General features: G+C 38.8%; 1 protein-coding gene across 4 annotated transcripts in view; it reads left to right on the top strand.

Annotated features, from left to right (window-relative positions):
• LOC144476010 (uncharacterized) overlaps positions 1-25,950 on the top strand; it is a 396,477-nt gene that overhangs the window by 14,305 nt on the left and 356,222 nt on the right. For all 4 annotated transcript variants that reach the window (XM_078192512.1, XM_078192510.1, XM_078192511.1 and 1 more), the window contains exon 2: positions 7,873-8,044. In XM_078192512.1, coding sequence (XP_078048638.1) covers positions 7,874-8,044 — 171 coding nt within the window. In that variant the 5' untranslated portion in view covers position 7,873. The remainder of the gene's footprint in view (positions 1-7,872; positions 8,045-25,950) is intronic.

The raw sequence follows: 25,950 nt of genomic DNA, 5'->3' as shown, positions 1-25,950 counted from the left end.
TCACTTCTTATTTTCTTTTCTGAACCTATAATGAAAATTTAAAAAATGCATTTGGCATTTTTAAAGAAGTGTTGACTACATTTTGCACCCGACAGTATTTGCAAAAATCAGATGTCACTAGCATATTGTTCATAAGATATCAACAAGTCTTCAATCTGGAAACTTTTCAGTTGTGCTTTAATCTATTATTAATGTCCACACATAAAAGATTGCAAAGCTTATCTAAACCTTTGTAATCTTTTTCTGTACAATCCTTTAAATTAAATGTTTTCTGAATTAAACGAAACATATATTTCTATGTCATCGGGCGACAAACAAACTCTTTGCGCAAGTATATCGCTCTTTTAAAAACCGTTATTATGATTATAAATGCAGGTCATTGCAAGAAAATTTGTTATAATAATGTAGAAACAATTTTTACAAAACATGTTCTACCATTTTTAAGAAAAGTTAATTCAAAGATAATCGAACGTATATATTAGGTCCTCAATGCATGTGTAACTTCGAAACCATCAAAAACTCAATATACAATAAATAATTAAACTTTTCGGTTGTGCTATAATCTATTGTTAATGTCCACACATAAAAGATTGCAAAGCTTATCTAAACCTTTGTAATCTTTTTCTGTACAATCCTTTAAATTGAATGTTTTCTGAATTAAACGAAACATATATTTCTATGTCATCGGGCGACAAACAAACCCTTTGCGCAAGTATATCGCTCTTTTAAAAACCGTTATTATGATTATAAATGCAGGTATTTGCAAGAAAATTTGTTATAATAATGTAGAAACAATTTTTACAAAACATGTTCTACCATTTTTAAGAAAAGTTAATTCAAAGATAATCGAACGTATATATTAGGTCCTCAATGCATGTGTAACTTCGAAACCATCAAAAACTAAATATACAATAAATAATTAAACCATTTCACAATCAAAGTGACAAGTGTTTAACATCTTCAATTAAATAATTCCTTTATATTTATTAACATCTTCAATTGAATAATTCCTTCATATTTATTAACGTCTTCAATTGAATAATTCCTTTATATTTATTAACATCTTCAATTGAATAATTCCTTCATATTTATTAACATCTTCAATTGAATAATTCCTTCATATTTATTTTTATTGCTGCGAATTTTAACCCCTTGACTACGACAGCCTTTGATACGCACCGGCCTTACTATACGGCAGGAATTGATTTACGATGTGCGCCGAGAACGGCAAATTTTTGTGTAGGGATGTATTTTTATGAAAACATATCTCAATGATCAAGAAACTATATTTCACTACATTAAAACAAAATTATTTCTTTTTTCGTATACTGAACCGAATTGCTACTGTAAATATTGAACATTTAATATTAAAGTAAGGCTTTTTTCACAACATATCTATTAGGTTGGAAACTATGAAACGGGCGTTTTTGTGTAGTCTGTGTTCAGCTGCGGCGCCCGTTTCATAGTTTACAACCTAATAGTAATCAAGTAAAGTGTGATATAATTCGAAACATGGATAAATACAAAATCTTAGATGACATTTCTTACATTCGTAATGTGCCTCACTTCTTTTGTTATGTTTTCGTCGCCTTACACATTTGCTCCTTTTGTCTAATCGTTGTAAAATCTATCGGAATATTTAAACAAATAATATAGCAGGTAAATGCTTGAAAATCCAGAGACAAGGAAATCGCTGTTCATTTCATGTATTTCCTGGGTATTGAGAGTTACATTTTTGTCGTTTACTTTTCAATTATTTACGTATGAATAAATACTTTAGATTACGACTACATTATTTAAAAAAGTATAAAAAGATATCGATGTTTCAATTTTTTCAATTGCACGAATCACTGTGCGGTGATTCGAACCCGATTCTTCCGTTCGTCGGACGACTGCATCAACCAATTAGGTCGTCCGTTGACCGATGACTGATTCTCTCCTAGTCCGGACATCTTAAACACTCCAGAAATGTCGATTTCTACATTTCGTAGATCACCGAAGCGCACAATCTCGGCGTTCTGTTTCGCGAGAGTTATAAATAGAAAGTAGTGTCCATTGTTCCTACCTCGTTACGAGATACTAACGAGGGAGAACGGTCGGGAAACATTGCTTGATCGAAATATTTGACGTTTAACATTGGGATTATAAAGCGTGCAAACACGGGACGATACGTTGGAAATTAAGCGTCGCGAATTTTGTTCGTATCGCGGACGGGCTCGATACATTTGATTCGAACGGCTCGGATAACATCTGTACCGGTATCGTCTGCCGACTGCCCGCGGGCAACTTAGCAATCATCTGACGCGACGCCGACCATTTCCTTTGTATTAGAATCATTCGCGGCAAATTGGATGCGGCGCGCGGCAGAATTGAACTAAATCCTGATTCGTTCGAGTCATGGATACGAACGGGTCACGGAGCAATTCGAAGTTACGATGGTACCGAAAAGTTCGAAAATTGAGATCAGTTCTTGAACGTTGTCCAGATTCTCGGGGCAACGCAAGTTTCAAGGATTTTTGAGAACCCGTGAAAGTCCGGGGACTTGTTAAAGTGTCGAGAACTTGAAGAATCTGTCAGGGAAGTTATGGGGCGCGAAGGGGGCTCGTGGACGTTTAAAAATGTTTAGATTGTCGCGAGATCTGCCAGACTGGACGAGTTTTCCTCGGGTTCTCCGCCGATGTCGCAAACAGTTCGGGGATTCCGGAGGTATCGAGAGTAGAACTCCAGTTTTTAAAATGGTTCCGTGGTGCCGGAGGATTGTTCGGGATTTTCGAGATCGCAAAGGTTCCGGGATACAGGATCTAAGTCGCTTAAAGGTTCTCAGACACTGTTTGAAATATCCACGTGTATCTTATTCGTGTCGTAGGGTTTCAAACAGGCTACCAGCTACGTGTTCGCAAAACTGTTTCGATCCTAGAACAGGAATCGACACACATTTAACGAAGGAGAGAAATGATCTGTTATCAAATTTCGTGGATCCATGTTCTATTGTTACGGGGTGCATTGCCAGTGATTCAATTAATCGTGAAATTATCTCGAAATTTCTTGGTCTGCGAAATCACCGGTTATTTTAAGTAACAGTAGTTGAGTGTGCATTGGTTGAGAACTATCAGTATTGGAATTACAAAAATCAATATCCATTTCATCTGTACTCTGCACAAAAGTGTATACACAGTCAATTCAGCGTGTGCGTATGTTTACTGCGTCGGTTTTTAGGTAATTGAAATGAAACACGCAGAAAAATACCATTTTTATTAATGCCGGAAATGATCATCGCGACAAACGGCTTTATTGAGAACGTTTTTTATTTGCCGGACTTTATTTGTCCCGCGCTACATATATATTTGACGTCGCGAGAAGCTGCGGCAGGCGAGCCGGAACGACATTAATTTGCTTGATGTGTTTCGCTGTTGCATCGCCGCAACTTCGTACTACTCGCACGATTGACAAAAGGGTATCCACTGCATCTGCATCTGCTGCAGTCGCGCGTATCGAATCGACCGCCGCGAACACGAAGACAGATGGGCCGAGCCAGAAAGATAGGTCAATCTCATAATCTAATATCTGGATGCAATACGCAGATAATATTGTATGCTGCCACTTGAAATATAAACTCCGATCCAATCCCAGAAATCAACGTTTTATATCCGCGCGCGATGCATAGAGCGCAAACGTTTTTAACGCTGTATCTATCGGCTAACAGTTATCAAACAGTTTCTAAAAATCAAGAGAGATCTCGATATCGTAACTGATGCACTCGCTTCGAGATTATTTTTTTCTCCTTTATTAGCACGGTTATTGAAAATTCTATTAGCAGCTCATTCGTAAATTACGAGTTTATGTTTAGTACGATCCGAAAATAATCGTGACAAATTAATTAAATTTCTAGCCGCCACTTCCATTTTATTAACAAGGCGAGAAATAGCATTTCCTATGTTTTATTTAACTAATTCTCGGATCTGTAATAATTCGTATTATATTTTTGAGAAAAGCTTCGAATACAATGGCAATTTAATCCGTTGCACTACTGCTCCTTTCATGCTGTGACGATTAGCACTTAATCGTACTTAACCCCTTGCACTATAATAACGAGTCAGACTCGTAATACAAATTTCATGCGAGATCTACTAAATATGAATATTGTTAATTTATTTTGAGTCGAAATCGAATTTCATTCTTCTGTAATTAAAGTCTAGAAACGAGAGTAAATAAAAATATTGGAAGAAACAAAAATTGTTTTGTTCTACTAGAGAAAAATATTAAGAACAAATAAGTGCTAAATAACGCAGCGTGAAAGGAGTCGTAGTGCAAGGGGTTAATAATTTTCCTAATAGGACCAGACAATTTTTGTTTCCTGTTTTACTTACCTTCGTTTCTATACGTTTGATAACAGAAGAATTTATTTTTACTTCGATGTAGAAGAAATTAATAATATCCATATTTAGTAGAGCTTGCATAAAATCTTTACCACGAGTCTGACTCGTTATTGTAGTGCAACGGGTTAATAATATATTTACATTCTCTCCGAGTAGAAATTAACCCCTGCCGTACCATTTTCTTTACAATTACTATGATTAGAATCTTTTCGACCGCACTAATTTCTTAAAAGAAAAAGGAATTTAATATTTATTGCGTGCTTACGCAATAATTCTTTATATTATAGAGATAATATTCTTTAAATAATAATTCTACGATTTAATTTAATATAAAATTCTTTCTATAATAATTCTTCGAGTAAGTCGTATGTTTAAAGATTAGTGACAAGATTCAGTACTGTGTGTGACAAGTCTGACTCGTTAAACTACGAGATGGGGTTAAACACTATCGAAAAGAAAGAAATGAGAGTATAGACGAATGTTGTTTCCTGATCGAATGTTTCCCGGCGTGTCGCGTACATTCGTCAGAGAGTAGGCTAACCGATTACGCGACAGTGTTCGCGAGATTCCCGCACTTTCCCCATTTTTTCCATCCGAATTCGGCCGGTAAGGTCACGGTCGTAATGTTTACCGACACCATGCGTTGCTATAAGTGCACTCGGTCGAGCGTGTGTGCACGATCCGGCGCGTGCGTAAATACGCGGGCAGAACAAACTTTCGCGGCGGTGACGGCGGCGATGGTGGCTGCTAAGGGCTGCTAGGGAGATTGCGAGGGGATCGCAGAGGGTTCCAGGGGGTGAGAACCACCCCTCCCCCCCTACCTCCTTTTCCCCACTTTTCCCGGTGGCCGACAAGCGCGCTGTGCGATCCACCGCCAGCACGTGCAGTCAACTTTAAACGCACCTAGACACGCTCGCACGCCTGCTCGCCTGCTCTCTTGCTCGGTTTGGGTCATTGAAGAGCATTACTTCTCGCTCGCGTTCGAAGCGGCTCGCAACGTGAAACACTGTGTCCCCTCGACGAGCGTTTCGAATTCAATAATTGTTCGCCGTTGCGGAGAACCGAATCGTTCCTGTCGCTATCTCAAAGTCTGTGTAATTTTTATCAGCGATGGCAAGCATTTTTCCGATTGAATTCCAACGCGCCATTAACACTTTGCCTGACGGGACTCGGCTAATCCTCATTTTTGCACCATGAAATATTCTCTCTTAGCTTTTCGCCTTGCTACTTCATTTCTCGATTTCTGATAAAAACATGCTATGCATTTAATAGGCGTTAGTTTGGCATACATAGTTTACTAATGATGATCAAATCGTTATTGATGAGAAAGAACTATTTATCGCTAAAATGGAATATTGAAAATTGCTGATATTTATAGTTATTAATTGTTACAAAAAGATTTAAGAAATATATCTTCTTTCCTCATAGATATATTTAAATGGAATGTAATTAAATATTTATTATGATATAAATATATTTATGTAATAATATAAAAATTGAGAATTTGCATAAAACACTAAAAGAAATGTAAATGTCGTTAATTATTAGTAGATGCCTAAAAATATAGTTATTGATATTGATCAGTGATTGATAGATTATGTGACAGTAACTGACCCCTGTATTAGGACAATCATCGAAACACTCCATAATCATTTCTGACATACTAAATAGTTAATTTAGCAGTAAAAACTTAAATCTACAATGAATAATATGTTTGAACATAACAGTACTATAAGTATTTAATAATATAACTATAAGTATAGTTAACAATAATATGAAGGCATGTTAATTTAAACAATAATATTGATTTAGGAATCTTGGGAAAAGTAACGTAGACATTCTTTTAGTTGCAGCATTCTTACAATCTAGGTATTTAACAGACATCTACCCACTTAAAAATAATATCTATGTATTTTATAATAATTGCCTCTATATTATTTACTAATTCCTATGACCTCAACACATTATACAATTATACATTAGTCAATTACTATGGAGAAAGATTATGGTGTCAATTCTTCACCCTCCTTATATTTTTGAAAGTATCGTCATTTTTCAGTCAAATAATTTCGTTTTGTAATCTTTAGAGCATGCATTATACATACATAATAATTATATGAATTGTTACGGTTTTTATGATGGTAATTAAAATTAATGTTAAAATTAAAATTAAAATTAAATTGTTTACTATAGTTGTGATTTTTAGATGAAGTTATGTTGGTTCCATCAAATCGAAAATTAGTTTTCATTCATATGTTTCCAGATACGATCTATTCTGGACAAAAATATGTGGGCTATAAAAAAATAGGTCAACAACTGTACACGCCGTCCATAGGGTCACTTTTACTTGACACTCGTTTGATGCTTCCAAAGAATATTATTGGAAGACCCGTAATTTACGAAATTACAATCGGAAAACAAGAAAGTCTACAGTATTTAAAACAGTTACTGGACGATACCGCACGAGTACGTAGATCTACACTGGCCAGTTCATGTTTCACGCGATGATCCGCGGTGCATGGTTTCCAGGAAGTCGCGAAAATAAATAATACGCTCACGCGAATTGTTAACGAATGTAAAATTGGAAAAGTTTCGTGGACAAAATTGTACGCGATTCTATGGGAGTATTGTCAGGTCAATATTTACGTAGCAGTTTGAGGTGATTCTTTTTCAGCGATAGCTTGATAAAATACAATAGGGTCGGCACGTTAGAAAAATCAATGAGCGCGATTGTCGTTTGTCCGAGGGATCGTTTATCGATTTATCGAGATTCGACGCGCGGGGACAACTGTGCAGCGAATAGTTTGATTACGATCGTTGGTTTAAACGTCGGTTGGAAAATACTGTCGTAGAGCAGGCTTATATCGTGGTCAGCGTCGCGGCGCGCGTCATCCGCCGTCTCGCTCTGCCCCCATTCGTTCCTCTTTGTCTCGGAAAAGTTTCCGGTGATGAGCTTTGTTGGCCGTTTCCCCTGCAGGACGGAAAAGTTAAATGCGAAAGTTTTATCCGATATCCAGGCTCCACGACGCTGCTGGAAAAAGGAGGGTCCGCTCGTGCGCGTTCGCCAACGAGCGAGTTCGAGCGTGTCGTTACGTTGAAATTTGGATAGCCCCGATAATTATAATGTCTATAATCCGCATCCAGCCCTTTGATAATTAAATGTACCATGTATCCCCTATGGATTCTTTCCGCATTCTATTCTGTTTGGGACGAGTTTTCGATGGCCCGTTGTTCCGTCGACGCGGTAAAAATCAATAGGGACGAGTGATTAATGCAATTAACAGAAATCGTAACGAAATCGTTTGCTGTTTATTCAATATTCATTACTCTGATCTGCCATAAATTTTGTTGTAATAATTAAAACGGTTATTATGTCCTTACTAATTGAAATGCTATTTATTGATATGACGTATTATTTCCGGTTGCTATTACATTAAATGCCTGCCGTTCAATATCTCGTTGGCAGAAGTTGCTGAATGGTTCATTGTTTTCGTAGCATGGCATCGAAGAAGACGAGGCAAGACCATTCTATACAGCATTTGCTCGAGCTGCCGACCAACAGGGAGACAAAATTACCGCTGTATTCGACCAAGGAGTCGACCCAAACGCCGCATGTTCCAACACCTCGACAGGTCCCGGTTACCGTCCTCCATCTCTCACCGAAAAAGGTGAGCATGAACGTGGTTCAGGAAAAAAAAGACTCCTCTATCCGGATTCGATTCGCAGAAACGTAAAGGTCAATTACTTTTTTTCCGACACCTTCCATTACGTGTCGACAAGCACCTACGGAACCATTGAATCCGAATTACTTGATCCTCCGGCTAACATTGGCCGGGGAAAGCTATTTTTCAAGATCCAGTTTATCGAATGCCACGGATTATCGGCGTTCTAAATTTGACACGGTCGCATTGTCTTCCGACCGAACGTAATAATCCAATCAAGCAATATACCGATTGTTATAATGAAATTGTAATTCCGAAACAAGTAAATTGCTGCGAGGTAGATTCGAACGCATTGACGAGTGAAATATTAAAAAGTTAATCAAGCGATAGCATTCGATAGGGAGACAGCATAATTTTTTACAAGGGAATTGTGATTTGCATTCGAAGTAAATCCGTGTTAAGACATTATTTAGTTTACAGTTGCCAGGAAAAATATTTTTTCAGAATTCAGTTATTCAATTTTATCGTTGAATTTTCTTTACAGAAATATGTAAATTGTTGAATTTAACATTGAGTGATGACATCGTCGGGATAACGAGATTGTCGGCTACAAAAGGAGACAATCCCAAACTCATTTGCTCAACAATAGTAGTTACCTTGAAACGAATTTTGTTCGTTATTTAAATTCCGAGAAGCAGCAGAGTAGGTTTCTAGACTTCATTAGTTTTGTTAATGATACGTACATTTTAGGCGGAGCGGTTGTAGCAAATGAAATGTAATATTCAGATTTTTCGCAGTTTTACGATAAGTTCTGAAGTTTGCAGGTGCCCCGCTTTAAATATGATCAAAGGGAAATTTTAAAAAGCTGGCTACACCGGATATATTCTTAAATTAAATGGCGAGCATTTATCAGCAGTTAGGAGCTAAAACGTCCCTTCACAAACGCGGACGGTTTGAATTAATGATTCGCGAATGCAATTTATATTGATAAAATATGCATACATTTCTATGTATCATTCATAACGATCATTGTTAACGTCGCGGTTGTAACCCGATGCAATACGACTGAAAAATCACGGCGGTTTTTAAAGATTATTTCCGATAACTTTCGCCCGTGGAAGACGATTACGTTCTAATTACTTGTAATGCAGAAAATTGCCGTGAGATTGCGAAGTTTTAATTGCTTGTAGCGTTAAATAAAATAAGTGAACCGAACAGCGGGCAAATTATCTTTTGAACGTGGAAAAATGGGTTTTGACGAGAAGCGTAAAGTGGAACCATTGTGACCGCATAAATTGCTGACGTTTTACTTTACCCCCATGGCTTTTTTTATCGATCATTCAGCACGCGGAACTTTGTTATTACTCATGTAAACGTCGATACCAGTTCGAATTTCTCGGCTAGGAACGAGAGCAAAATTTGTATACAATTTATAAAATCTTCGCTACGACTTGTTCGCATAAGCATTATTGATTTTAAATAAACGCCAGACTTTGTACGTGTACAACATAACTAAATAGGCACGGTTTAATACGGTGGGAAGATTAGAAAAATTACAATTGTTGAAATTGTTATAGAAAGACATTTTTACTTAGCTTTTGTTACATGTAAATGATTTAGAGAATATTTCAATTGAGAATAAAAGCAATTATAGGTGTAATTCGAATTTTGGAACAATGACGTTGTCAGCGAATTGATGTTTTATCTGCTAAGAAAGATAGGATTTGCATCGTTAGGGAGAACGGCGTGTATTGTACTTTACATAACGTTAAACACTCGCTAGAAAATCTATTTTGACTGATTGAAAAACTTTTTCTTGTTGGTGTATGGCTGCTCTTTTGTTTCCTTTCCGTTCTATTTTATCCGACAGCGAGTCATGAAGAGGGATTCGCGTAACTCTGTAGGGGAAGCTTCGGCTTCTCTGTAAAATAACGATTTTTAAAGTTTCTCGAGGAGTTTCAAACCTGTTCCCACCCGAGATTCGCCGACGAAGTTTGCAAAGTTTGAACCGCGTAATTGGAGAGGGAAGGAATTTCCTATAACCATGTAATATAGTCGTTACGTTTAGTATTCCAGCAATATTCGCAAATATTTGGTTGTCTAAAAACTGCAAATGTGTCAACGTTAAAAAATGCGGTCATATTGTCTGTTTTCTTAAAAAATTGTGACACATTTAATGATTATTACAAGATTTTTGCAAACGGATTTAACTGTGAGTGATTTTTCCGCAGAACTATATATTATTTATTTCTTGAAAAAATGCTCAGAATAACAATTGAATTTTTGTTATCAATCTGTAGTAAAATATTCTTTGACCTGGATTATTCATTGATGATAAAAGGGTGTTAAATGGAAGCGGATAGTATAAATACAGGATCACATGATTCATGTAATTGAGGTGATTAGGGAATTATGTTGAACGAAAACTGATACGCCGCGTTGCGTAGTAGGAAAATTAGTGCTCTTGTGTTACCGACAGTCGGAAAATTCTATATTACCAACAGTGGTATAGAACACAAGTTCTGTACCATAAACTAGATTCAAGCTCAAACTATAGAGGTATCAGCACAGACAAAGTATAGGAATGAACCTGTCTCCAAATGTATTAATACTGACCAGGTATAGACGCAGCCTGCCACCCGTTGTATTATGACAGACGAGGTATAAGAGTAGGCTAATGTATTATTTTCTTACCCATAAATGGAGCTTCAGAAATCTCATTACAATTTCCATGTTGCGTTCGTCGTTACTGGTATTTCAAAAATTTAAACCTCTTAGTGAGAATCGAGTATTCTGTATACCACATTTGCATTTCGATACGTTTTATATTATATTTATTACACATATGTATCTTGTGCGGCAAGCAAATAGTAATGGTATTCTAGCGTTCTACTTTCCTGCGACACAAAAATATAGTGTGAGCTAAGTTAATATTAAGTTCAATGTTAATAAACTGTTTGTATTGTAAGCAGGTAAAAATATGATAAGATGAATATATTGTATGGATCTGTTTAATTTATTTGGAAAATATTCTGGAGGAAATAGAAGAATTTTAATTGCTTAAAATAATCAATGGATTTCTGAATCAAACTTCTTTTATTAACGAGTTTATTATTTCTGGCTCTTTAATATATCTAACAATCACATTTGTTAGAAATATGGCGAAGTTCTGTCTTGGTAATTTCGGCATTTAATTTATTAATAGAAATAATTAATATCATCAAACATACAACGTGGTGTTTTTGAAGAACTGTTTATTCTATTGATACATTTATTATTTCCAACTATCTAATAATTGTAAAAATTTGCTTTCCTCATAATACTCTATAATATCTGTGTCTACTTTACAATCTCATGTTTGCGCAAAGATAGTTAACAGAACTTGAGGTACAGGAAAACTTTTGAAGCACACGTATTTAGAAACATTATTTCGCTAAATCATCTTCTTTACACGCACATTTCGAAGTTTGTAGAATTCTAACTCCAAATTTAAAAGTGTAAATCGAATATACCGTAGTACTAATGTGGTATACATAATACTCGATTTTCGCTAAAAATAAGTAAGACGCTTAAATTTCTGAATATCGGTAAGAATTGACGCAATACCGAAATATTAAAGGGCTTTTGAAGTTTCATAATTCTATGACAAAAATTTATATTGGTTACTAGATTTTTCCTTATACTTCGTCTGTGATAAGATAACTCGACCGTTTTGCTAGTTGGTAGCATGCCGACTCGGTAATTTTCAAATATGTCGGTAAGGTAAATCCCAAGAGGGAAGAGCCTTCTATTACCGACGTATACGGAGAAAGAGGATTACAGAGAGTAGGTTTGCAGAATATACACTAGGAGCAGTGACGATATCTGTTTAACACATATCGTTGTGTATTTAAAAGTTACTTTATGCATTCATAAAATATCGACAAATATTTAATATTTATTTTTAATCAAAAACAAACACGGATCGTCGAGCTCTAGATTTCACTCTCAGGACGACGGTGATTCTTCTATAGCCCCTTCGCAACAGTAACGACTCGTTATTTAGCCGAAGATGGGCAGAGATCGACTGCAGGATATGTCGGAATTGAGTAAAATAAAATTATCACCGACGATCATTTTATTTCATCATTTCATCAAATGATCTTCGCTTTTTCTTTACCCATGTCCTTACTTTACTAACACGCTTGCCCGTAGCTTTGCCTTTAGCCTGTGACTTTGACCTTGCCTCGCGAAGCCTGTTGAATAGTTCTGTTCTAGACTATTTGCTACACAAATTCAATAGCTTTCACATATGTTCATTTTACAATATATACATTTTTAAAAATTTAATAATATCTTTTTAAAACTTTTAAAAACATTTTAAAAAATGTTTGAAATAATTACACTTATTTTCTGTTTCTTTTCGTTTAAAAGTAACGTTAGTAATTCAAAAATATTAAAGAATATTTTAAAAATTATTTTTACAGTAATCTTTGGACAGAGACTACACATTCTAGACATACAGATGGACAAAACGTCTATTTGAATTTCGTTGAGGACCTTCCAGTGGGGTGAATGCGCGTACTTCACGGGAAAATAATTTGCTATTGAATTCTGTGAATGGGACCACGGTCTGAGGCGTCTTAAGCATACGCAAGGCGTTGGGCGGAACTGAATTTATGATAATTGCATAAATCAGAGCTTTCCTCCACAATAATCATAATCTATTGGGATAGTTGTGCGAAGTTAGCTATTTAGCCAACGGCGCGCATAACCGAAGAAGGCCAAGGGATTTCGTGAAACCATGAATAAGATAAAGTCGATATTGTAAGCATGGGCGAACAACATGTTCATATTTTAATATCAAAACTAGAGGGATATTGGTTTCTGCTTCCTATCTCTTATCTCTAAGATCCAAGTTTCTGTATTAAAAATTACATAATTACATACGTTATACATAAAACAATATGTATTTGTAAAGTTATTAGAATTAAACAATTGTAGCTTTGGTTACTCGCATTTCAATTACAAAGCTTCTTTACTTTCATATTTTCTATAAACGTTAAATATATGTAAGTAAAAACTTTTTTCTATTCAGTTTTCATCAACTTTTTTATGTTACGTATATAAAAAATACAAATGTCAAATATAGATTTTTAAAAGTCAATAGAGGACGTTGCTTGCAACGAATCTGAAGAGAACGACTAGAGAGGGTGCCACTGGTACATTCACCCTCGTTTCCTTCGCTCGGTATATTCAGGCGAAATCAAATAATTTGAGTCGTATTCGACTAAAACACCTGATGTGATGACAAATTTTAAACATTTCAATTAATGTACGAATTAGTGAGCAATAACATCAATAACATTTATTGCTTCTCCAATGGAGGAACTTCGATTTATATTGATCAATGATTACAAACCTTTAAATTTTAATTTCTTAGTCAGAAAAATTTTTAAAAGTAAATTTTCATTTTTTAGTATTATAGTAAGATAATGTATTTGTAACGAATAAACGAAGCCACAACCACTATGAAATTGCCAAAAGCTTTCTTCTTACAAGAATTACATTTAAAGATGTTACCAGTTTTGAGTATCTTGTACATAATGATAGTACAAGTAAAATATGAATTAGGCATAAACACTTAAGTGCTCATAAGTTCGCCCCAATGAAAGGACACACTTACGCAATTCTATCGTGGACTATAAGGGTCGCGTTATTTTATGCTTTCATAAAGGGGTGCAACAATTTAACCCACTGGCAATTTTTAACGATCGTCAACAGTATTAAAGGACAATACTCCTGCCGTCATATTTAACAATCAGAAAAGCCAACGGGCCATTGACATTTCGAAATCGCTGCTGATTTCTTTATAAACGCCCCAAGATACGGACCTTCGAGTAATTCGCAGCAGGCCGTTGGAATATTAATGCTAAAATCTCCGGCGACTGAACGGGTGAGGTTGTTACGGTTACGATTACGATTATGAGCAGTCATCCTTCTTAAAGGAGAACCTTTACAGCTCCTGTGTAATATTCTTTCGGGATTTCTCCGGGCTCCTTCGTTTTCACAGATAATTAAGCCCCGGCATTCGAGAAACCGTTCTCGCTAATTATTTCCTTTCGCACGTGGTCCTTTCAATTGAATTATTATTATTGTTCCACAAGATTCTATTTTTTTTCAATACTAGAAATTTATTTATCAATAAATGTTCCCCAGGCTCACATAGAATACCCGGAGGTAATAACATTTCTCTAATAATGTATAATAATAAAATGGTAGTGTATAAACAGAATTAAAAAATTAAAACATTGGCTAATAATATAACAGTAGATAAATATGTATATAAAGTCATATAACAAGATACAATAAGGAATAACAATAAGCAGATAGAATGAAAGTAAAAATAATAAATTAATAGATGAACGTGAGGAATAAATAGCATTAGAAGTAATAAATGAATAAATAGATAAATAAATATATTACAAATATGCATTTGTCAATAACGAAGGCAACATAATACCTAAAATTTATTTTTTATGCTGTGACACTGGAAACATAAATGTTTTTTTTTAAATTAGCAGTGAAATCGTTTGGATTCTAGATTTGTCTGGCACACGTGTCTGACCAATAGTGGTTGATTCTACTTAGCTCGTTCTCTGTCAACTTCCTTCATTTCAACTTGCTTTGTTCTATCATTGCCGAGAAACTATTGCCACATTAACTCCCGAATTTGATAAAAGGACGTACAAGTAACCCTTCTACAATACGGTAAATGCATTACAACGAATAAAAAGACAAATTATTTTCATTTAATGTAACCTTAATTTAATAAATTTCTTTCTAGTGATTCGGTATGTCCTAATCATTATTTTCTAAACATTCATTTTTATTTAGACTTTTTGCACCTTTTATCGTCTTTAAAAAATTTGTAACTTTCGTTTGTTTGTTGATTCTTACAAAGTCATTGTAGATTTTGTGGTATGAAGATAGACAATTTCTTTCAGCAGAAGGGCACGACAGTTCATTATTTCTTACTGTCATTATTTTATGATAATTTAGTTCTAAGTATGTTAAATAAAAATCATGTTATCCAATGTTGTAGAAGTGCAGCGACGTACAAAGGATTTCGCTATTTTCTTATTATGTTAAAACGAATGAATAAAACCTATGTTATGGGTTACAATGCTATATGAGGATTCCGACAATTTATCCTATCGTGTTAGAGCAGAACCGTGTTATAGAATACTGTATTGTAAGAGGTCTACATCTAATGAATTTTTTTCACAATATGTTACTACCTCACTTAACAAATGTTTTCAAGAAAAACGTACACATTCACAGGATAAACATTACAATAGTTCAAGGAAGTTTCATGCAGACAAAAGGATTTTCATTCTTGGGAGGTATCCTCGGCGGCCACTTCTAGTGGTACAGAGCTGGAAAGACGAAGCCGGCCGTACCCTTTAACTGTGTCGAGCTGTCATAGTGATCGGGGTTGGAGCGAACCCTCCAATTCTCTCAGTGGGAGTAGCCACGCGGTTGAGTGAATTTTTATGAATGAATGCGCGAGGATACCTAGATCCAGGGCTTTGGAATGCGCACCCTGTTTTCACCCCTGTACCTATATTTACGTCAGTGACTCTCAATTAGAAGTTCTTGTAACGATTACCCCATAAAACTCGAAGGGAACGGTGTTGTCGTTGAAACGCAGCCCTTCGTAGTAAATAAGTCTAAAAAAACTCGAACCCGTGATCCAGTTCTCGTCTAATTACAATTCCTGTGCATAAATTACGTCAACCCTTTGCCAACTCCTTGTACTTTATTTTAGCTCTCGGAACCGATCGTCATCGGTGAGATTTCGCGCAGCAACATACGTTGCGTAGAACTGCTGACGTTTCGTAATTCATAAAATTGCTGCACATTATTCGAATGGTAGCAAGAACCTCCCGTTCGCGGCATAAAGGGTTCAGACTGCGGTCTGGCATAATTCCGCGTGTATCGTCGTTTCGGCGTTCGCTTCTTTCACTGGGTTTGAACATTTTCGCGTGGGATGGAAGTCATAATTGTGCACCAACATCGTCGCACTCTTTAGCTACAAAGGGACTCTTTTGCGGAAGGGGCTGCGGCTGAAAGTGTTAGCGGCAGTACAAAAGAAGGCTTAACCCTCCGTAACCAGAGGGGAGTTTATAAAAATCGTGTCAATTAGGCCTCGAGAAAGAAAGGCAGGCCGAGTAAGGTGTTCCGACCGGCGAGGGCTTTAAAGCTCGCATTATAAAGAGATCGTTGACAAGCAATTTGCCTTTCGAGCGGCTCTCCACTAAAATTTGCACTTCAAATCGAAGACGCTTCTGCTCGATCAAAAATTCTGTAAATCGAAAATTTAGCGGGTGCGATCATTGTCCGCATAAATTTTCCTATTCTTGAGATATTTAGCATAGGTGTGAAAGAGGTACCAATAAAAACTCATCTGTGTAAAATTTTAACCCTGGAACTTGTCCGTGAGGGTAGTTAACGTTTAAAATTACTTAATCCACTCTCGCGGTAAGCTAGAAAAGTAGTAGCTTCATTCTGACAGCAAAAAACATCGACACATTGGGTTTTAATTTTTTTTGACAATGTTGCAGGTTGGCAAAAAATCTGAGAAAAATTGAGTACAGGAGCCGTGATAGTACTTTATCAGGTAATTAATATAAAAGTTTTGAATATAATATAAAAGTGAGAAATCTTCAATTTTACGATTTTTTTGGGGTTTTTCATTTTTGATAATCACAGCTTGCAACTGAAAAATCTGAAAAAGTTCTATAACGTGCGGCTTAATGTCCAAAATAAGCCATATTTTTTTCAAAATTTTAGAAAGCCGCTAAAGGTGGAAAAATGCCGAAAAACCGCGAACTCTAATTTACCCTATAACTACCCTCACGGACAAGTTCCAGGGTTAAAATTTTACACAGATAAGTTTTTATTGGTCAGCTATCGAACGGTGTATGACTCATTGAAAAACCTCTAAAGGCAGTTTTGACCATCTTAATCGGCTGTGCTCTTTCTATTTATCGAACGCACTACTGCGAATTAGATCGCTCCAGCTTCCTCCGAAATTAGCCGAATTAACGAAGAAAGAGACGAAGCACTCCCATTTCCCCGAATTTCTGCGCTCTCGCCGCCGAGATTGGGTTGCTTAGAGCAAGGTGGAGGGTCGATCGGAGCTAGGCACAGCTCGAGGCGAGGATTAGCCCATGGGGTATTGTAACGTCGTAAATACATTCTCTTTTTAACCCCCGAGCTCGAAGTCGCGACGGCCCGCCTCGCCTCTCTCGCCTATCGGTCGGTAACTCCACGAGCCATTGTCACCGACACTGCATTCAATGTTCGGGAACAAAGTCATTACACTTTTGGTTACATCGACGGCGCCTTGCACTCGACACATTTCAAGCGACGTGCGAGATGCAAATTAAAAAGTTCCACTTGAATCGAGCGCCAGTCTTTTACTGTTCCATTAATAGTTCATCGCGTTGCTCATTGTAGCCGCCACGCGACAACAAATGTAATTGCACGTCTTTCACGGCTGCAAATTGGAACGAATCTACACGAACAGTTCCGAGAAAAATCGTTCCATTTTATTACTATTTCAGTTCGGGCGATGGTAGAAATGTCTACATCAATTTTCTAGAGCTTCTCTCTGACATCCACAATTAGGAGCAAAGCTAAGGCCAACTGTTTCTTTAAAGAGGTCAAGTACGAAGTCAGCTACTCAAATGTTTTCGCTAACGAAGCTTAAATTATAATAGGAACGAACGTAACCGCAAGATCAGAGAACCACGGATCTCCCTAGCGTCAGTCTAGCAGCGATCATGATTATGAAATGCGATCGCGGATTATAATTCCGTCGAGTTGCCGCTCAGAAGCGGTTGTAGTTTTTCGACAGGATGGGGAAAAGATTAGGGAAAAGCATTCCGGCGAGGCACTTTAGCCAATGTCGTCGTTTCGATACTTCCAGGGCTCGTCGCCACCCTTGGCCCTGTTCACCGCCGCCCCCCCTTCTTCTCTATTCGAAACGGTAGCACCCTCCGGTTTTCTATCTGGTTTGGTGCGGAAGGAGACCCCCATTCCGCGGAGCGATATCTCGGAGCGAAATCCCGGTCGGTCTCGCGCTTATAGTAGTCGAAATGGAAAGGGTTGCACGCGAAGGGCTCCGGAAGGACTGCGGGGTTATAATGAAATATAGCCTCGTTCCGCTTCGTATAAGACTGCATTAAGATTATACGTTGCCGCGCTCCTTGGCGACCGAAGAAGGTCGAAATAAACGGGGGGGAGGGAGGGAGGGGGTGGCGGTGCGGGATCGGATGGTTGCGGGGCAGAGAGGTGGGGGTGGGGTATAGGGTCGTAGCTGGTGGCTACGAACTAAAGGGGTAAGGGATTCCTCCTACGGTGTTTTAATCAAGCCGGATTTGCTGCGGCAAGCCGTGGTTCCAACTTTCATTTTAGCCAACCCCGCCCTGACAAGCCGTGCACGAACGTTTTCGTCTGCTTCTCTTTCTCGATCCGCCTCCTCCTCCACCTCTTCCTCCGGCGCCCACCCCCCTGCAACCCCCCTCGCGCTCTTATTCTTGAAACTTTCCTGGTGACGTCTCCCTCGCTCTAGAGGCGTCCGTTTCTGTCTCTCGCTCGGAGAGGATGCCTATACATGTGTTTGCCCTGCATTAAAACGCTGTCTTGCTCTCGTCGAGACACCACCGCGCGCCGTAGGGTTCGGTGCGTCGCGATTAAGTTATTAACTCCGTCGGAAATGGAGCGCCGAGAAAGATATACTTTTCATACGGTGGAACGCTTAAGTTATTACGGCGCGTGATGGAGCGCTGATCGCCGGCTGAATCTTCGTCGAGGCTACTTATCCGCGAGCTCTGTCGGCGATCACGTTGCATCTTGTGATTTTTATATATTGATACCTTTATTATTTTATTCTTTTGTTACTTGATGCTTCAAAATTAGTATTCCAGTGATTTAATTTGAAATGATAAGTTTGAACGCAATGTCATGTTATTAGGGATTCGAAGTTCCGTCTTTCCGTTCTGTAGATCCTGTTTAGTGTCTTCAGACGCATAGCTTTCGAGCTCGCTCGGAGGAATGCTTTGTCGATCTCTTCTCTCTCCTCGGTCGCTTCCCGCCTCTCTCTTTCTCACTTCTCGTATCGGTGGTTCAATAGCTTCGTTTATCCAAGCAATCAATCCAATTACACGAACCTGTTCGCCGGATTAGCGACTGCGGAACAACGTCGCAGATTACAAATTCTTGAATGATTTGCGAATATGCTAGCCAATTGATTTCGTTATACAGCAGGGGTAACAAATTATGAAACCAGATTCGCTACACCAGAAAGTCACGCGGAAAAGTGTTCTAAGTGTTCCAATGTCCCCAGGTTCATCCACCCCAATCAAACTTTCCACCGCAAGTCGGAACTTTGTTTACCTCCCACTCTTGATTGCCAAACGTCCACCCTTTCTCTGGAAGTTGAAGTATCCAGGACTGTAGTTAGCACTTCCAATACAGATAACACCCTTTCTTCCTTCTCTTGGAAGAAGACATCGAGCACGGTGTCGCGTTCTTTACTCATCGTTTGGTAGAAGCAAGCTGTTAAGCTTCGGGGATCTTCGGGGACTCGGGTATTCCGGTGCTCATTCTTGGTTATCAACCCTCTGTTTGTTTTCTCATAATCGAGGGGGTAACCGATATTTTCTTTGGAAGGATGAAGAAGATTTGATTAGCCGTATTTCAGGAGATCCTTCTCTAACACGTTACCTACAATTGCCGACGAAAATTTTAAATATCGTAACAATGTGTTTCACAGTATATATATAGAAAATACACTCATCACAGCAATAACTTCTCTAATCTTCATGCACTCCTTGATCATGGCATGTTTTACTTATTACGTAAGATATATCATAATTTAATATATATCGTAAAACACGATGTTGGAAGTTTTAAGTAATAAAAAATAATACTAGCGCGGTGATGGTGTGAATGATGGAGGAGTAGAGGAAAAGATAGGGAACGCTTCGTCCTGGACCCCCATGCTTCAGTCGCAGGTATAATTGAAGGACAGTGTCGACATGTCGTTCAAAAGAATCCGCTCCGTTCCCATTGTTCCGCTTATTAACCAAGCCGTGTTGCGTCGCGTGGAACGACATAAGTCGTGGCGCTGTCGGAAAAGTCGATATCGAAAGGCACGGGGTCGTTGCGGGGGTGGGGGATGAGGTGTGCGTCGCAAGGGTGTCGAACGCCCAGGTCTCGTGACAAATAGAAGCTTTGTGCCGCGACAATGGGGAGTTTATTTCCGGGCCGGCTGGGGCTACAATGTAGGCACTATACTGTAATTAAATTCCCAAACCCAAGGATTCGGAGGTTATAGAGGACCAGAAGGAGGAAAAGAGAGAGAGAGAGAGAGAGAGAGAGAGAGAGAGGGAGAGAGGAATGGAAGGAGACAGAAAGAGAATTTCGGTTGGTAGTAGACAGGGCAGCAGGAGGCAGAGAGGGGGGAAGCAGAACCTTAGCATATTGCATACTGACCGGTCCGCAACGGTTTGGGTTTCTCGTGGCTGACGCCATATTGTTTGCTCTATGTTCATTCCGTCCTACCTTCGTACCTTCCCTTCCGACCTCTCTAGCCAAGATGAAACGAATTCCACCTACGGATATCTTTGTCGATGCGAGCGACGTGATTGGGCGGACTCTTTCTTAGACTCTGATTGTTTCCTGTCCCTTAAATCCGATTGCGGTCCCACCAAGCGGGATGGGGTACAAGACGGTCCTCCACTTTTACTCTATATTAGATTAGAAACTATGCAATTGACGCGAGCAGACAGTTTCACGTGGACTGGACTCGGATCCGATATCATTTCAAATTTTTCATTTATTTAAAAGAAACGCGGCTTCGTTAGTTACGAAGGAAGGATTGGTGGGAAGTTCGCTCGGCGCCGCTCTATTTGTTCTCCATCTATTATGTGGAAGATTATCGAAGTAACTAAAGCCTAACAATCTCCCTATTTCGCTTCTTCGTGAACTTCCATGTAATAAGTAACAACGCCATTTAATTATAAATGCTAGCATCCGTGGAACAAACTTATCTAGCTTCCACTTTCCATTTAATCCGAACTGTGGGACGGGTTACACTGAATCGTATATTAGAATTTAAACCGTTCCCGTGGTGAAAGGGCTTCAGTTCAACTGCCCGTCGCGTTACTTGGATGATAAAGATAATAATCGATTGCAATCGAAAAATGGAAAAATTGTATCGTTATTCGTTGGCAAATTAATTACGTGATCGAAAACGTTCCTGGAAGCTCATCAGTGCTTCACGAAAAAGTGAAAAGAATTTTATAATTATTGATTGGATCAGGGTAAAAATTTTATTTTAATATTTTCGAATTGCGTGGAGGATTAAATTACACTTTTCTTTGAAAGGGAACTCTGTAATCTCTGCTATGATTTATTGTCATATAGAATTATTGAATCGATTTCTGCTGAAAAAAGCTTTTCGTTGGTGTTGGTTTTTTTTCCATTGAGGGATGAAACGTTTGAAACCTCGACAGATTCCGCAACAATTTTCTTACGACGCTTAAACGACGGAACGAACGAGGATAAAATCGACGGTTGGTAGTGTCCCTTTTAGTGCGGTCCCATCCCCAGACAGGACGCGGTGGCTTCAGCGTCGAGGGATGTTTCATTGAACATTAACGATCGTAATGTTCTTCGATGGGTGTTATTGCTTCATGGCACGCGTCTTCTCGCGCTGGGCCATCAAACTATCGCTCGCGTTCCACGGCTATGAAATAGTTCTGCCTCCCGGCATCGGCAATCAAACGTTTTATGAATTTACAGAGTAACGACGCCCCGGAGAGCAAGTTCTTTCGCTAGAAAGTAACAGCGTTGCAGTAAGGCTCGCTCCACCTTTTCGTTCGTTTCTCCTTCGGCTCAAGTCGGGCCGGTGGAATCATGTTGCAAGACTCGGTTAGGAACAGCTCCGTCGTCGGTTCCTACCGGCGAAATTGCTGTCATTGTCGGCTCATAAATATAACTACGAGCATAGCGGCGCTTCTCCATTCGGCAAGCCTCTCCTGCATCGGACCGTAAAGCCCCATAATTATTCACTCGTCGTTAAATCGGCCGCCTACGCGGCAGTTACGGCTTCCCGTCGGCTAAGTGTACCGTGTATACTGGCTACGTGTTACTAGGATGCTTGCATATGTAATGGCGGATTAGTGTTTGTCGGTGAACGGTTTCGGTTTCGCTGATTACGTCGCCGCACAGTTGTCTTGTCTAATTCCATCGCACATACGCCGCGGCGCGTGCTGCGACACGCAACATGCTACCCGTGATTCCCACTTTTTCTTCGACCACGTTATTTCCATACGACCACGTGCTTGCATTGTCAATGAATTATTGAAAAATGTACCAGAAAATTTGGCCGAACATTTCCCATCGTTGGAATATGAATTTCATACAATTATTAGCATCTTGTTGGGTTGCTTTACTTTAGAAAAGCAATCAAATCTAAAGTGAAATTTTCGGAACAGAACTATTTTTAACACTCGATGTTCTAGATGTGTTAACTTTTTGCGGACCTTAATGAAACATGTGACAATTTTAATGAGTTTCAGTAACTTGACTGCGCTTCGTTAAAAATGAAATTTCTCGGTATCAATACCATAGAATCAAAGGAAGCTACACATTTTTCTTTTAACTAAACCTACGAAGTCGGTTAAAATGACTGATTCCATACTTTTTATTTTGAAATATTTTAGATTATAAAGTCTTTTACATACGAAATTATTAAATGGATATCACGATTGAAGCATAAATTATAACATAAATGGCAGAAAATCTAAGTAAATCCTTTCTTGCCATTCTTCTAACGCAAAATGCATAGCCACTTTTCGAGCTTGGTAGGTTTAGTGTTAATGAGTTTAACAAGTTACTGTTCAGTTGTGTTAACTTTTCCCCTGCTTGATATTGCATTCACCCGTTTTCGTGACGATTCATTAGAGTAAAATTAATAAAGTTATTGATCATTAACCCCAATCACAAACCGCTTCTTGCGTAAAAATATCAACGTCGATAAAAACCCCAACTTCACGACATGGAGAATGAACATCGCCACGAAAATTAACACGAAAGAGTAATAATTATTTTTCGTTGTTTCGTTTCTCCGGAAAGTGAGTGACCTTCGCACACGCGTTTTAATTGACAAACGGGATCGTTCCCCCCCGTCTATTATCAGGCCTCGCGCACCTGCGCTCGATTTGGGAACGCGAGGGAACGGAAACAAGTTCGAGATATGGAGATAAGAGGGGCGAAAGCGAAAGAGAAGGAGGGAAAGGGAGGGACAATAAAAAAGAAACGATTAAAGCATGGAAAAGTTTCCGATGAAATCGCGAGTACCCTCGAAACTTGCAGCTTGAAACGGTCGGGCTCGCGGATGCATGAGATTCGACGGCGAGCGGAAACGGTTTCATTTTGGGTGGATGGCGACGGTGGCGGCCTTCCTCCGGAGGACGCGTAGCGGCGCAGGGGTGTAGAGGGGAGGGGGTGCAGGGGGCACAGGGACGACGGGCGGGGCCTTAATTGCCCGCGAGTTAATTAAACTGTAATTCAATCGCGCGAATTCGCCGATGTTTTATCGTGGCGCGACGCGCAGTTAAGTTCGTACTTTGCGATGCGTTCGTTACAGAAAGTATATCGAGCAGGCGTGTTTTGCGTGTACGTGCAAGAATTATGGCGATTTACCCTTACTAGGATCGAACGAACGTTTTCGTAGAATCGTGCTGGATGGAGGGTTCCCGCTTCGCTGTGAAATACAACGTGCTGGGGGATGAAAATATTTCTAATTATGAATAATCGAATTTCCATGTCATCGTTATGGAAATGTCGACGAATATAATAGTTTCCGAAACCAGTGCACTTTTGTACAGTGGACGGAATGTTTAATGTTCTTCAGTGAAAAATCTATAAAATTAAGATTAAATAAAAGTCAGCTAAATATATATAGTAATAATATGATAGAAAAAGACAACTTAACAAACACATCCCTTTATTTTTTTCGTAAACGATATCACATATTTTCTGTATTGTCACTCTGCATTCTGTTTTTTATGTATTCAACCGGCTTTTAATTTTATTAATTATGAGAATACTTAGATTTTTTACTCGAGAATATTAGTGTCCCTATACAAATCTACTGTATATTCTACTAAATGTTATTATTCATATACTTAAATCTACATCGTTAAACCCTGTCAAATCAAATTAGAAAAAACGAAAAGCATGTTTTTACCCGTTGTAATTTTCTAAATTTCAATAAATTTTTTCACACGTGTATTATGAAAGATATACAATTTAAGACTCTGAATATGAAGAATCGATTTCCCCAAATTCCTGTGTCCAAACATTCCGTCAAGCGGAAATTGTTTGAACCGGCTGAGATTTTGGTCTAGCCAAAATTTATGGGGAATTACGCTAGTGGATTTCTTAGATCAATGATGAGGTAAGGGCAGCGCGAGGGTTGCTTATTGTAATTATCCCTTCGTAGTGCGTGGTACCTACCCTTGGCCAACCTTCCATCGCACACGCTGCCGGGCTCGATTGTTCTTGCTTGCATGGCCCCATGCGCCACGTCTATGAAATTAAGCGTACCACCCTTCTTGCCGAAATACGGCTGTTCTGTCAAGACTCCACCCGCGCCCCGCTTCCCCCCCGTCGGCTCCTGAGCGTATCTTCGTTCGCCCTTAATTCCTCGCAGATAATTGCCGCCTCATCTTCGTAAGCGTCGCCGGCTTGTGTCGCTTATGGAAGGCGATTGATGACGATCCTGAACGGCAGGGAAATGCAAAAGGAAATTACATTCTTTTGAAACTACCGCGTCATCCTCGAGCACTCGTGCTCGTTCGTTTTGTGCTCCTTGAAGCCGCCTGTGACCGATTCTTGTGCTTAATTGCTTCGGTCATTACCAGCGGTGTAAGTTCTACTCTTTATCTTGCAACTTTTCGTGACACAGGTTTTCATATCCGGTAGCCTGCTCCGAGCTAGTGTTATCAGTAGACTACAAATTTTACGCATTCATGATAAAAGTGAGTTGGCTAGTGTATGCAGTGATTGACCGTTTAAGCACGTGTATTGCACAATTGATAGAAAATAACCATTTATCGATAAATTCGAATCATAAAAATTACTGTTATCGCTTTAAAAAGACTTGAAAAATAATACAAAAATCCAGAATTTGTACAAAACATGAAAAGAAAAGTGAAGTGATTAATTATTAGTAGATACCTAAAATTACATGTATTGGCTAGATATAGCATAGTGATTGAAAAGTTATGTGACTATAATTGTCTCTTCTATTAGAACAGTCATGGAAACACTTCATAATCATTTCAGATGTACATAATAGTTAATTTATCCACAAAAACTTAGCGAGCATTGTTGGAAATTGAAGACAATCTTCAAGGAAAAGAAGAATTGGTGATTACAGTACGTATTAAACAATGGTTGAGTTCGTTCGTCACTTGGTCACTGACAATAGATCAATTTCGACGTGCAAACGTTCCCAATAACGCACACGTAAGATCGCGCAACCATCCCCCCTTAATTCGCCGGGAGTAATTGCCCATTCATCGTCACGATCACAGCGAATTATCGCGGTTACTCGACGACGACGCGACGATCAATAATACCGGCAGCTCGCGAGATGTAAAACAAAATTGCATTCCTTCGAAAGTCCCGTCTCATCTTCAGCAATTACAAGCCTGGCGGGAGATAAGAATCGTTTCTAATTTGTTCGAAAGCCACCGATCAGATTCTTTCTTGTCTCGGCGCCGACAAGGTCCGTGCGAGTAGGTTAAAGGGTGACGGTGCTTTCTCGATCCGGAAAAATCGGACGC

Source organism: Augochlora pura, chromosome 10 (assembly GCF_028453695.1).
Source record: "Augochlora pura isolate Apur16 chromosome 10, APUR_v2.2.1, whole genome shotgun sequence".
Lineage (NCBI taxonomy): Eukaryota > Metazoa > Arthropoda > Insecta > Hymenoptera > Halictidae > Augochlora > Augochlora pura.
This window is presented reverse-complemented; position numbering and strand designations above follow the sequence as displayed.